This window comes from Mobula hypostoma, chromosome 24 (genome assembly GCF_963921235.1).
Source record: "Mobula hypostoma chromosome 24, sMobHyp1.1, whole genome shotgun sequence".
Classification (NCBI taxonomy): domain Eukaryota; kingdom Metazoa; phylum Chordata; class Chondrichthyes; order Myliobatiformes; family Myliobatidae; genus Mobula; species Mobula hypostoma.
Window position 1 is genome coordinate 3,491,074 of NC_086120.1, and position 13,830 is coordinate 3,504,903.

General features: G+C 39.7%; 1 protein-coding gene across 3 annotated transcripts in view; it reads left to right on the top strand.

Annotated features, from left to right (window-relative positions):
- Positions 1-13,830, top strand: part of eps15l1a (epidermal growth factor receptor pathway substrate 15-like 1a) — a 492,163-nt gene that overhangs the window by 219,488 nt on the left and 258,845 nt on the right. For all 3 annotated transcript variants that reach the window (XM_063032448.1, XM_063032447.1, XM_063032449.1), the window contains 3 exons: positions 1,788-1,914; positions 3,845-3,898; positions 9,935-10,083. In XM_063032448.1, the coding sequence (XP_062888518.1) occupies positions 1,788-1,914; positions 3,845-3,898; positions 9,935-10,083 (330 nt within the window). The remainder of the gene's footprint in view (positions 1-1,787; positions 1,915-3,844; positions 3,899-9,934; positions 10,084-13,830) is intronic.

Here is a 13,830-nt window from a genome sequence, read left to right on the forward strand (position 1 = left end):
AAATGCTGCAGGGTCATTCCAGAGACTTCCTTCATCCTTTTATTATCTCCTTCCTCCCTGCTCCTTGCCACCAAAAGGCATACCAGATAAAGTAGATTCTTCCTTCATTCTTTGATTAAGTTGTTCTGTACTTTTACTTTTGCCTATATGTTTTGCTTTGTGTTAAGCAACATTCTCAACCCAGCAAGAGGGCCCTGCTGGGTTTTGGTTAATACTGCACTCAGTCTAACTGGGAGTGAACAGTTTTACATCAAGGATGGAATCCTTTAAGACCAATACCTGTGTGCAAGCTCTCTGAGAGTGGTTTATTTAGAATATCTACCGGCCTTTTCTTAAACCCTTCTAATTCATTTTTTGAGTTTAAACTATGAGTTTAATTTATTTAGAGATGCAGTGTGCAACAGACCCTTCTGCCCAATGAACCACACCACCCAGCAACTCACATATTTAACTCAAGTCTAACCACAAGACAATTTACAATGACTGATTAATCTACTAACCAGTATGTCTTTGGAAAGTGGGAGGAGACCAGAGTATCTGGAGGAAACCCACTTGTTCACGAGGAGGACATACGAACTCCCTACAGATGGTGTCGGAATTGAACTCTAAATTCTGATGACCTGAGTTGTAATAGTGTCACACTAACTGTTAACTCACGCATAGAAAAATTCCAAGACCAGTCTTATGGTTTGCCAATGATTGTATATAAAGTATAGGCGTGTATATTGAGCAATACACAAATTGCTGAATGAAGAGTGGTGTCACTGGTAGATAGGGTAGTACAGAAAGTTTGGGATAGGGTGGCACATCAGCTTTCATAAATGAAAATATTGTGTAAAGGAGATGGGATGTTATGTTGAATTTGTATATGACATTGGTGAGGCCGAATTTGGAGTATTGTGTGCAATTTTGGTCACCTTCCTATAGGAAATATGTAAATAAGGCTGAACGAGTACAATGAAAATTTACAAGGTTGTTGCGGATCTGGAAGACAAGACCCGAGTTATAAGGAAAGGTTAGGACTTCATTCCTTGGAATGTAGAAGATTGAGAGCAGATTTGATAAAGGCATACAAAATAAGTGAGAGATGTAGATAAGTTAAATATGAGCAGGCTTTTTCCACTGAGGTTGTGTGGTACTACATCCAAAGATCATGGGTTAAGGGTGAAAGAGATCAAGTTTTAAGCAGAACATGAGGGGACACTTTTTCACCTAGTGTTGTGAGAGTGTGGAATGAGTTGCCAGCACGGGTGGTGCATGCAAGCTCGATTTCAATGTTTAAAACAAGTTTGGATAGATACATGGCTGGTTAAGGATATGGAGGGCTATGGTCCCGGTGCAGCTTGACAGGAGTAGGCAGTTTAAATAGTTCAGCACAGATTAGATGGGTCGAAGGGCCTTTATCTATGCTGTACTTTTCTATGGCTTTATGAGTCATCTAATTGGCTAAAAACAAAAGTGTGTATCAATTTTTTGTCATTTTGAGGTGCCCTAAGAAATCAAAATCATGCAATGTTCTTTAAACAAAAGAACATAGTCTTAATAATATGGTTAATATATGATTTGAAATTTAGCTTAGAGTCAATAATAATGCCTAAATTTTTTATTTCTCACTTGATATGTAGGACTTGATCAAGTTTATTTCGATTCACACTTTTTTTTATTGCTATCAACCAAAATTTCAGATTTTTCATTGTTTAGTTGAAGAAAATTTAAGGTTCAAGTTATAAGAATGAGATTGCAGTGTATTGTGGGTTTTTAAGAACTCATGTTTATTTTATTTTCAGGATGACCCCTTCAGGGGCAAAGCTTCACCTTTCAATAATAATACTCAAGATCTACACACAGATCCATTCCAGTCAGAAGATCCCTTCAAGACAGATCCATTCAAAGGAGCTGATCCTTTTAAAGATAGTAAGCAGCTCAAAGTTCAAGTTCTAAGTTAATTTATTATCAAATTACATATATGTGAGCATATATAACCTTGAAATTCACTTTCTTGCCAGCAATCACAGTAAATACATGAAACACAACAGAATCAATGGAAGACTGCACCCGACAGGACAGACAACAGCCAATGTATAAAAAAAAAACAAACTTTGCAATACCAAAAGAAAGAGGGGAAAAAATAATAAATAAACAATCAATTTTGAAGAGTCCTTGAAAGTGAGTCCATAGGTTGTGGGAACAGTTCAGTGATGGGAAGAGTGATACTATCCTCCCTGGTTCAAGAGCCTGACGGTTGAGGGATAATAACTGTTCCTGAAACTGGTGGTGTGGGTCTTGAGGCTCCTGTGTCACCTCCCTGATGACAGCAGTGAAAAGAGAGCATGGCCTGGATGGTGGGGGTCTTTGATGATGGATGATGCTTTCCTGTAATGGCGCTTAATGTAGATGTGTTCACTGATAGGGAAGGCTATAATCATGATGACCTTGGCCGTATCCACAACCTTTTATCGGATTTTCCGTTCAAGAGCGTTTGTGTTTACGTACCAGGCTGTGATGCAACCAGTCAGTATACTCTCCACCACACATCTATAGAAGATTGTCGAAGTTTGAGATGTGATGCTGAATCTTTGCAAAGTTATAAGGAAGTAGTGATTCTGCTGTGCTTTCTTCGTAAGGGCATTTAAATGCTGGGCCCAGGACAGGACTTCTGAAATTATAACATCTATGAATTTAAAGTTGCTCTCCAACTTCGATCCCTGATAAGGACTGGCTCATGGACCTCTGGTTTTTTCCTCTTGAAGTCAATAATCAGCTCCTTGTCTTGCTGACATGAGTAAAGTGTTGTTGCTGTGGTATCGCTCAGCCAGATTTTCAGTTTTCATCCTAAAAATGCTGATTGAACTACATTTGATTTGGCCAACGTCAGTGATATTGTCAGTAAACACTAAATATCTCACTGAAGCTGTGTTCAGTTCCCCAGTCAAGTGTAAAACGAGTAGAGCAGGAGGCTATCCACACAGTCTTGTGGTGCACCAGTGCTGGTGGAGATTGTGGAGGAGATGTTTTTTGCGAATTCAATCTGACTGTGGTCTGAAAGTGAGAAAATCAAGGATCCAATTGCACAAGGAGGTTATTGAGGCCAAGGCTTTGAAGCTATTTGATTAGCTTTGAGGAGATTATCGTATCGAATGCTAAGCTGTATTTGATGAAGAGATCCTGATGTATTCATCTTCGCTGTCCAGATGTTCCAGGGTTGAGTAAAGAGCAAATGAAATAGCATCTGTTGTTGACCTGTTGTGACGGCAGGCAAATTGGAGTGAATCCAGGTCGCTTTTCAGGCAGGAGTTGATATGTTTCATCACCAACCTCTCAAAACACTTCATCACTGTGGATGTAAGTGCTACTGTACGATAGTTATTGAGGTGGGTTGCCACGTTCTTCTTCGGCATTGGTATAGTTGAAGCCTGCCTGAAGCAGGTGGATACCTTGGACGGCTGAACTGAGAGGTTGAAGATATCGGTGAACACTCCTGCCAGTTGATTAGCACATGTTTTTAGTACTCAATTAAAAACCTTTAGTAACTTTTAAAACTGAAGATCACTGGGAAGAGCAAATCATAAAAACAAGGTTCTGCAGATGTTGGAAGTCCAGGGCAAGAGACACACAATGCTGGAGGAACTCAGCAGGTCAGTCAGCATCTATGCGAAGAATAAGCAGTCCTGATGAAGTGTCTCATCGTGAAATGTCAATTATTTATTCCTGTTAATAGATGCTGCCTGACCTGTTGTGTTCCTTCAGTGTTTTGTGTGATTATCAGGGAGGCAATTGTCAAAGAGTCCATATGTATTAATTAAGAGAACAATTGATCTCAGGTTTGATTTTTTTTCTTGAACAGGTGATCCATTCCAAAACGACCCTTTTGCCCATCAGCAGGCAGCAGCAACGACAGGTATGATATCTAGAATTCATCTTCCTGTCACATTTGTCATCTGCTTATTTTCTGGGAGTAAAAGGCTTTAAACTTTCCTCCTTCTACAGTGTTTCTAGGTTTCAGCTGGAAAAGATACTCATAGCTCCTCATGCAAAGACCTTTTCAGATCCTTGCTAAGGCAAGGATAGTTTAGTATTATTAAGAATCACCTTGCATTGTGACTGAATGGATCAGATAGTAGAGCTAACTACTAAATATTGTTGGTAACACAGTATGCTGGTTGATCACCAGGACTTAGACCTTCTTCCATTAAGTTTTAGGGACGGTGTGTGAGAGTTGGGAAGTCATGTTGCAGCTGTATAAAGCTGCATCTTTGGAGTATACTTTAGAGGATAGTGTGTAGTTCTAGCTGCCACATTACAGGAAGGGTGTGGAAGCTTTGGAGAGGGTGCAGAAGACATTCATCAAAATGTTTTCTGATTAGAAAGTATCAAATATAAACAGAGGTTGGACGACTTGGATTGTTTCCCCTGGAATGTAAGATGATGAGGACCTGATAAAAATATATAAAAAATTACATTGGTCATAGATTGGATAGATAGCTTTTCCCAGTGTGGAAATGTGAAATGCAAGAGGGCGTAAATTCAAGGTGAGAGGGGGAAATTTAAAAGAATCTTATCATGGCCATCATTACTTGGCTACTCAGTAATTGGACTTAAAAAATGACTAATTGTTATTCCCACTAGGATACATGATAATGTCACCTCCAGAATTTTATAACAGATCTGTGCATTTATATCCTCTGGGATGCCCAAGATTTTGTCCACGTATATCAAACCATCCACCCTGGCATAGTGCAGATTTGAATCTCTATTCCTCCTTTGTTAGCCCCACAATACCAAAGTCCATAGAGAAAAGTGATTTTGGTCACCTGTGTTCTCTAAGTAACAACATCACTGTTGACTGGTTTGTTATCTGTAATGGCTCTGGAGCAAAATTGACCATGGCCCAAGTCATGATTAATTCCATTGCAACCAAAAACGTTATCTCCTTCATCTCTGGTTAAGTGAAATCTTGGGTTTAAAGGTTTGCGCTTTCCTTTATTCTTTCCAAGGCACTTACAGCTTCTTGATAACCCGTGACGCCAGTGGGTCATTTAGTTTCATTTCCCTCTCTGGAACCACAGATTTCACATAAGACTACTCAGTCTTTATTAAGCACTCCCTTGTGCTCTTTTAAATCTGGTGAGCCAGAACTATTACAAGTCCAGGGATGACCTACAGAAGGCTATCCTAAGAGTGAGAAAGCAATTTCGATTGAGGTTAGAGATGGAATTGGAAGCATGTCAGCTGGCAGGGTCTGCAGGCCATTACTTCCAACAAAGCGAAACCTAACATAATGAATGGCAGAGGTGCTTCACTTCCAGATGAGCTCAGTGCCTTTTATACATGCTTTGAAGGAGAGAATAAAACTCCACTTATGTGAATCCTTGCAGCATCCAGTGATCCTGTGATCTCTGTTTCAGAGGCTGACGTCAGAACATCTTTCAAGAGGGTGAACTCTTGCAAGGTCTTAGGTTTTGATGGTGTACCTGATGGGGTCTGAATATCTGTGCCAACCAACTGGCAGGAATGTTCGAGGACGTCATCTCTCTGTCACTGCTGCACATGGAGGGTCATACTTGCTTCAAAAGGACAACAATCATACCAGTGTCCAAGAAGAGCAGGGAGAGCTGCCTCAATGACTGTTGTCCAGTGGCACTCACATGTACTGTGATAAAGTGCTTTGAGAGATTGATCCTGGCTAGAATCAACTCTTACCTAATGAGCACCTGGGCCTGCTGCAATTTGTCTATCGCCACAATAGGTCTACAATGGATGCAATCTCACTGGCTTTCCACTTGACCTTGGATCACCTGCTGTTTATTGACTATTGCTCAGCATCTAACATAATAATGCCCTCAATTCTAATCAAAGATCTCCAAAACCTAGGCCTCGCTACCTCCCTCTTCAACTGGATCCTTATCTTCCTTACCAGGAAATCTCAATCTGTGTGGATTGGAATTAACACCTCCTCCTCACTGACAATCAACACTGGTGTACCACAAGGATGCGTGCTTAGCTCATTGCTCTGTTCTCTACATGTACGACTGTGTGGCTAGGCACAGCTCAAACTCCATCTTATATTTGCCAACAACCCAACTATTATTGGCGGAATTTTAGATGGTGACGAAGAGGCTTAGAGAAGTGAGATAGAACATAAAAATTTACAGCACGTTACAGGCCCCTAGGCCCATAATGTTGTGCTGACCATGTAACCTACTCTAGAGACTGCCTAGAATTTCCCTTGCGTGCAGCCCTCTATTTTGCTAAGCTCCATGTACCTATCCAAGAGGCTCTTAAAAGACTCTGTTGTAGATCAAGGAATTGATTGTAGACTTCAGGAAGGGTAAATTGATTCTACACACACCGGTCCTCATCAGGGGATCAGAAGTGACAGGTGTGCTGTTTCAAGTTTCTGGGTGTCAGCATCACTGAAGGTCTACCCTGAGCTGAACATATTGATGCACTTGCAAAGAAGGCACGATGGCAGCTGTATTCCATTTGGAGTCTGAGGAGAATTGGTATGTCATCAAAGACACTCACAGATTTCTACAGGTGTACCATGAAGAGTATTCTAACTGGTTGCATCACCGTCTGGTATAGAGGGGACACTGCTCAGCATTGGAAAAAGCTGAAGAAAGTTGTAGACTCAGCCAGCATCATCATGGACACTAGCCTCCCCAGCGTCCAGGAAACCTTCAAAAGGTGATGCCTCAAAAAGGCAGTATCTATCATTAAGGAACCCCACCACCCAGGACATGCCCTCTTCTCATTACTATCATCAAGGAAGAGATACATGAGCCTTAAGACACACAGTCAATGTTTCAGGAGCAGCTTCTCTCCCTCCCCCATCAGATTTCTAAATGGACATTGAACCCTTGAACACTTACTCAGTATTATTTTTTTCTTTCTGTTTGCACTACTTATTTATATTTTATATACAGTACTGTGCAAAGCCTATGAAGAGCAGTAAACAGTAAAAAACTAAATTAAATCTATATTTGGTGAAACTACCCTTTGGATTTCAAACTGCATTAATTCTCTTCGGCACTCTGTCGTGCAGTTTTATAAGAAAATTGGCTGGTAGGCTGTTCCAAACATCTTGGAGAGCTTTTCGTAGTTCTTCTGCAGACCTGGTCTGTCTTGCTTGCTTCTGTCTCTAGGTAATCTCAGACACCCTTGATGATGTTGAGATCAGGGTTGTATGGATGCCATACCATCTGTTGCAGAACTCCTTGTTTTTCTTTTTGCTGAAGATAGTTTTTTTATGACCTTGGCCATGTGCTTAGGCTCAATTTCCTGCTGTAGAATGGAGATGGGACTGATCAGATACCTCCCTGATGATATTGCATGATGGATGAGAATCTGCTTGTACTTTTCGGCATTGAGGATTCCATTAACTTTGACCAGATCACCAACTTCTACATCCATTTCTGTTTCAGTTAATTCAGCTCATGATGTCATTGAACATTAGCATCTTGTTTGTTATCTTTGTTTAATCATGCACTGGGCCATTTACCTACAAGGTAAAATCAAATTTTTATTTGGGGAAAAAAAAGGTGGTCTATTACTTAATATGTTACTTTCTTCAACAAAAAAAATCACTGTAACATGTATTTTTTTGAAAATGAATGTTTGGAAGTCTAAAATCTGCATTGTTCTACTGACACACTTATGCAGAAGACAAAAATAAGCATCTAGAACAAAATTTGTATTAAAAAATCTGACTTTTGCAGTGTACTGTATACTTTTTTTTATAATTTATAGTTTTTATTACTATGAATTGCAACGTACTGCTGCCGTAATACAACAAATTTCACGGCATATGCCGGTGATGTTAAACCTGATTCTGATTCTGTTGTATATTTCTGACTCTGCGTCTTCTATCAGTTATTGTAATTCTGTTTTCATTTTTCTCCTCTTAGTCTATAACTTTAACCTGTTGCTCCTCTTGTCTTCCAATTTGACCAACCTGCAACTTGCCCTGTCCATTTGCAACACATTGTTTTGCAAACCTTTTAACCTTATTCCCCCTCGGGATAATTTTGAGTGAGCTTTCACCTTAAAGACTGTTCTTTTATTCTCACACATATCTCATAGTTAGTTCTTCGCCCACCTTCCTGTACAGGTGAGGAATCATCTGCAAAAAAAAATAGTTTTTCCTTTCTTTGTGTCTTTGTTCTTTGGCATTATTTTATCTGATCTCCTTCCTCATCCCCCCTTTTTGTTTTGATACAGATAGTCCCTTGGGATCATTTGTTATCATATCCTGACACCAATGCAGTCCTCCAATACAATATGAAAATTATCTTTAAGTAAGGTAGAACCTTTAATAGCTTTTACAACTACATTTCAATCCTGCAGTATCCTGCCCAATATTTAAACTAAACTAAACTTTCATTTATAATTTACATGAGAAACATGATGATTGCATCAAAACTGTTTTCCAAGGAAACTCAAAATTAGAATGTCAGAAGTTTTGAGCAACATCATTTAAGTTCTGTAAATAGAAAACAGACTTGTTCATAAAATCAACTTGATTGCTCCCCAGATATTCCATTCTTGCAAAATAATTTAATTGGCCACCAATGAGCAATTTCCCCAAATGCCCATTTCCTTTTGAAATGTGGGAATCTCATATCCGGAATAGAGATGCACTGATTTCTATCACCTTAACCAGGATTTATTTATATCCATGTACTGCTAAAAAAGGTATGTCCTTACCAATAAAGACTTTGCAGAATATTAATTAGAAGATACTGTATAGATGTGGAAGAAGGTCTTGTGGTCCAGTGGAATTAAAGTGAAACTTTTTGGCCTCAACTTGAAGTGGTGTGTATATACTGCACATCAGTCAGGTAACACCATCCCGACTGTGAAGTGTGGTGGAGGTAACATCATGCTTTGGGGATGCTTTTCAGCAGCAGGGAATGGAAATCTGTTCAGGATTGATGGGAAGGTGAATGCTGCTAAATACAGAGAGATCCTGGATAAAACCTGATCGTTTCTGCCAGAAAGCTTAAACTGGGGAGGATGTTCATCTTCTCTTGAGTGGATGTATCAGAGTCCTGATCTTAACCTGATCAGACTTCTCTGGTAAGATCTCAAGATTGCTGTCCACTCCCCAACTAACCTGTCCTAGCTTGAGCAAGGAGGAATGGACAAAGTTTGCTCAATCACATTGTGCAAAGCTAATAGCGACTTATCGAAAAAGACTACTGGCTGTAATAACAGCAAGAGGTGGTTCGACTAAAGAGGGATGAATACTTTTGAACTGTTGACATTTCGGTTTTTGAATTTTTAGTTTTTCATGCTTTATAATTTTCCCTGTTTTTGGGCTCTACTGTGGGGAAGAAAAGTGCATGTGAATCACAAATAAAATTGATCAAAATCCCTGGTTGTGATACTCATTTATGTGAACAAAAGGTTGGGGCTGAATACTTCTACAAGAGACTGTATGCTACTTCTCTATTTCTAATGTTATTTCACTCTTTGAATAGTAATTAGCCATTTTATGTTTTGTTTGGTGGTTTACCCAAATGGTCTTACATACAGGATTTTTTTAGGCACATTGGTATAACTGGACTAGTCTCCTAAAATATTTAATTTGATTCATGATATTAAGCTAAAAAAATGCTGGAAGCATTTAACAGACCAGTCAACATCTTTTTTGAAATGAATAGTTAAAATTTAGGTTGTTTTTATTTTATTAAGGTTCTTATTATGGAGGATCACCTCACTATTTTTTCATGACAAGTAATACTTCACCTGGTGATTTTTTTCCCTGCACTGTATTCTTTTATTTCCAATTTTCAGTATCTGTTAAATGTTCGTTTTGTTTGTGTCAATGCTCCTTACGTTCTGCATATTTGTCCAGTGAAAATTCCTAAGCTTTATATCTTCCCTTGTTAATTGCTCTCATGTTTTCTTTTCATTTTGATTTTCTCTTCAGATCCATTTGGTGGTGACCCCTTTAAAGAAAATGATCCATTCCACAATACATCATCTGATGAGTTTTTCAAGAAGCCACCAAAGAGTGATCCTTTTACATCTTCATCAGCCTCTGATCCTTTCAGCAGGGAGCATGCCATGCCATCTAAAGTAAGTAGCATTGGAATCTCTTTTACAGCAGAGATCAAAAGAAAAACAGCTTTAATGTTGGCACCTCTTTAATTTGAAACCAATGGATGCGCGTTACCTTCCTCATCATAGCCACACAGTCTGTGGTTCTGTAGCTCAGAAAAACTGTTCCCTTATGAAATCTTAACTAAAAAGTTAATCAATCAATTAAATTTTGAAAGATTTCATGATCCTTGGTGTTTGGATGATTGTTTTTCAGATTTAACAAAGCTTTAGTGAAGAATTAATTCTTGATTGTTGAACCACTTTATACTAATTCTAGAGCTGCATCTCCTGGACTGGATTCCACCCACCCAACAAAAAGTATGGTTTATCCCTCTCCCCCTCTCCCCTTCTCCCCCCTCCCCTTCTCCCCCTCTCCCCTTCTCCCCCTCTCCTCCTCTCCCCTCCCTCTCTCTCCTTCCCCTCCCCCTCCCCCAGCATTCATATCCATGTCTCAAAAATGTTAAGTGTTATGCATGACAGCTTGGTTCACCCACCAAGATTGCTGTTTCACTCAGTAGTTTAAAACCCAGTTACATTGTAACATGCTCCATACTGTTGGCTTTGGTTTTCATTTGACAACCTATGGAATAAAAACATTAAATATTAAGTTCTGTGCTTGATAATGGTGACATAGTGGCCCTGAGAGTAGAGTTATTACCCTACAGAGCCAGGTTGATCCTTGGAGCTATTCATGTGTAGTTTAGATAGATAGATATACTTTACTGATTCTGAGGGAAATTGAGTTTCGTTACAGCCGCACCAACCAAGAATAGAGCATAAATATAGCAATACAAAAACCACAAACAATCAAACAACAATATGCAAACTATGCCAGATGGAAATGAGTCCAGGACCAGCCTATTGGCTCAGAGTGTCTGACCCTCCACGGGAGGAGCTGCAAAGTTCGATGGCCACAGGCAGGAACAACCTCCCATGACGCCCAGTGTTGTATCTCGGTGGAATATGGCCGGAGTCCAACAGCACACTCTATTACCATATTGATATTTTATATATGCCCAACTTCCTTCTGCTTCCCAAAAATGTGCAGCTTGACTGGTTAATTGGCTACTGTATATTGTCCTTAGTCTGTAGATGAGTGGTAGAACCTGGGAGGATTTGATAGGAATGTATAGAGAATAAAATTGATTCTTGTAGGTTTAGTGTAATATATACGTTTATTATCATTGTGGGCGGTGCACTGAAGGATCTATTTTTGTGTTGTATCTCTGTATTGTTCCATGACTTTAATAAGAGTGTACAGAAGCTTTCCCATCTGAAAAGAATTTTACCTGATAGCAGTTAAGTAGGTGCTTATTTGTTGGGATAAACCTCCCCATAGGTTTGGCTGATCTTCCTTCTGAGTTTCTGCTATAAGCCTTCATTTAGCATTACCCTCTGCCCTCTGGAAATGATAGCAGTGTTTCCTTCCTTTTCCCTCACTGGAAACTGCACCACCAAAGCCCTTTCACCTCAGATACTAATTTCTCCTCCTAAATGAATCAAATCTCCATCTTGGCTTTTTATTGCTGTGTAGAGCATTGCTGAAGTAAATATAGAAGAATTGAAACATTGAATTCTCCTCCTGTCTTTGCAGTGTAGGACCATTATTTTTCTAAATAAATGTTCCTGCGAATCTTCAGTAGTTAAATAATTAATACACAAAGAAATGTGAGACGTAAGATGTTGTTTTCCTGTGCTTCTGGGTTTTCTCTCTAGATACTTATTACAAGATCCAGGAGGGGAATCTTGCTTGATGCACTTGTTATATTCTGTTTCTGTTATATGTGACCATGTGTCAGTTTACCATCGAAATTGTGAATCATGCACAAATATTGCTTTGGGCTGGTTTATCATTTAAAAATATGAGCCCACATCCCCATAAATTGATATTCTATGTTGCAAATTAATTTTTTTTTAAGTACAGGTAATAGAAAATGTGAAAATAAAAGCAGAAAATTCTGGAAATTCTCAGTGGGTTAGGCAGTAGAGTCATGGAGGAATATGGCAAGAAACTTACCCTTACCAACTGAGATATCCTTTGAAGCTTACCCCATTTGTCTGTGTTGACCTATATCCCTTTAACTTGTCCTATCCATGTACTTGTCCAAATGTCTTTAAAATGTTGTTATTCTAACTACCTCAACCACTTCCTCTGGCAGTTGTTTCCGTGTACAAACTATCTTCTGGGTGAAGAAGCTACCCATCAGGTTCCTTTTAAATCTTTCCTCTCTCATCTTGAACATATGCTCTCTAGTTTTTGATTCCCTTTACCTGAGAAAAAGGCTGTGTGCATTCACCTTATTTATGCCTCTCATGATTTCATATACCTTATACGGTCACCCTTTAGTCTCCTACATGCCAACGAATAAAGTCCTAGCCTGAGACACAAAAGATTCTGTAGGTCCTGGGAATCTTGAGTAACACAAACCAAATGCTGGAGGAGCTCAGTAGGTCAGGCAACATCCAAAGAGGAAAATGACCGGTCGACCTTTCATGCAGAGATCCTTCATCAGAACTGAATAGGATGTCAAAGTAACATAGTGGTTACTTACCTACTGCCCATTACACCATTGGCGTTTAGGGCAGCAATGAAGGTCCTCCATCTCTGGCAGTGGTTAGGGCTACCTTCATCATGTCAGTAGCTTCCTCTGGGTTTTCACTGCTGTCAGTCATGCAAGTCCCGGGTAGAGACTCAGGAATACTTTTGCAGAAGAAGGATTTACTTTTTTTGAAGAGGGATTCTTCATTGCTGTGTCTATAATAATTTTGTTTTATCAGTCCGGGTTGTTAGCTCTGAGCTGAACCCCTGAACATGGAGCACTGTGGACCACTCTTAGTTTACACTTTGACCTGTTTGGCATGGGTGACCCTACCAAGAGCCAAAGCATAAAGCCCTGACTCCAACCAACATAGCTTTCTGGGTCATTGAGGCACACAAGCCTCCAAACCAAGAAAAGGTTGTAGTCCTCTTGGAGGAGCACAGTGGTTAGTGTGACGATATTACAGTTGCCAAAGTACAACACCTCATATTTGACCGGATTAAACTCCATCTGCTATATCACTGCCCATGCCAGTGATTGATCTATGTTCTATTATATTCTTTGATAGTCCTTTACACTGTCTGTAACTCCACCTACCCTTGGTGTTATCCATTGACTTGCTAATCTGTCCATCTACGTTCCCATCTGGCACCAACAGTCATTGCATGGTCAAAGTCACTTAGATCACATTTCTCAAACAAGAGAAAATCTGCAGATGTTGGAAATCCAAGCAACACACAAAATGCTGGAGGAACTCAGCAGGCCAGGCAGCTTTTATGGAAAAGAATACAGTTAGCGTTTCGGGCTGAGACCCTTCAGCAGGACTGAAGAAAAAAAGATGAGTCAGGGTAAGAGGGTGGGGGAGGGGAGGAAGGTTCCTCCTTCTCTGGCCCTTTATCTCTTCCACTAATCAACTTCCAAACTCATTACTTCACTCCTCCCCCTCCCAGTTTCACGTTTCACTCTGACTCATCTTTTGCTCTCCAGTCCTGAAAACTTTTTTGCCACTTATGTTTTGTAACTCAAAAACATAAAAACTAATTGAAAGGAAGACAAGGGGGATAAATCGTGTATGTTTGTTTTCACTTGAAGTGAGGCACGCAGGTATGACATGGTGGCATAATAATGTACGCCATTTATGTAGTTTTACATGTAACCTGCAATGCATTATGTAAGCATCAAA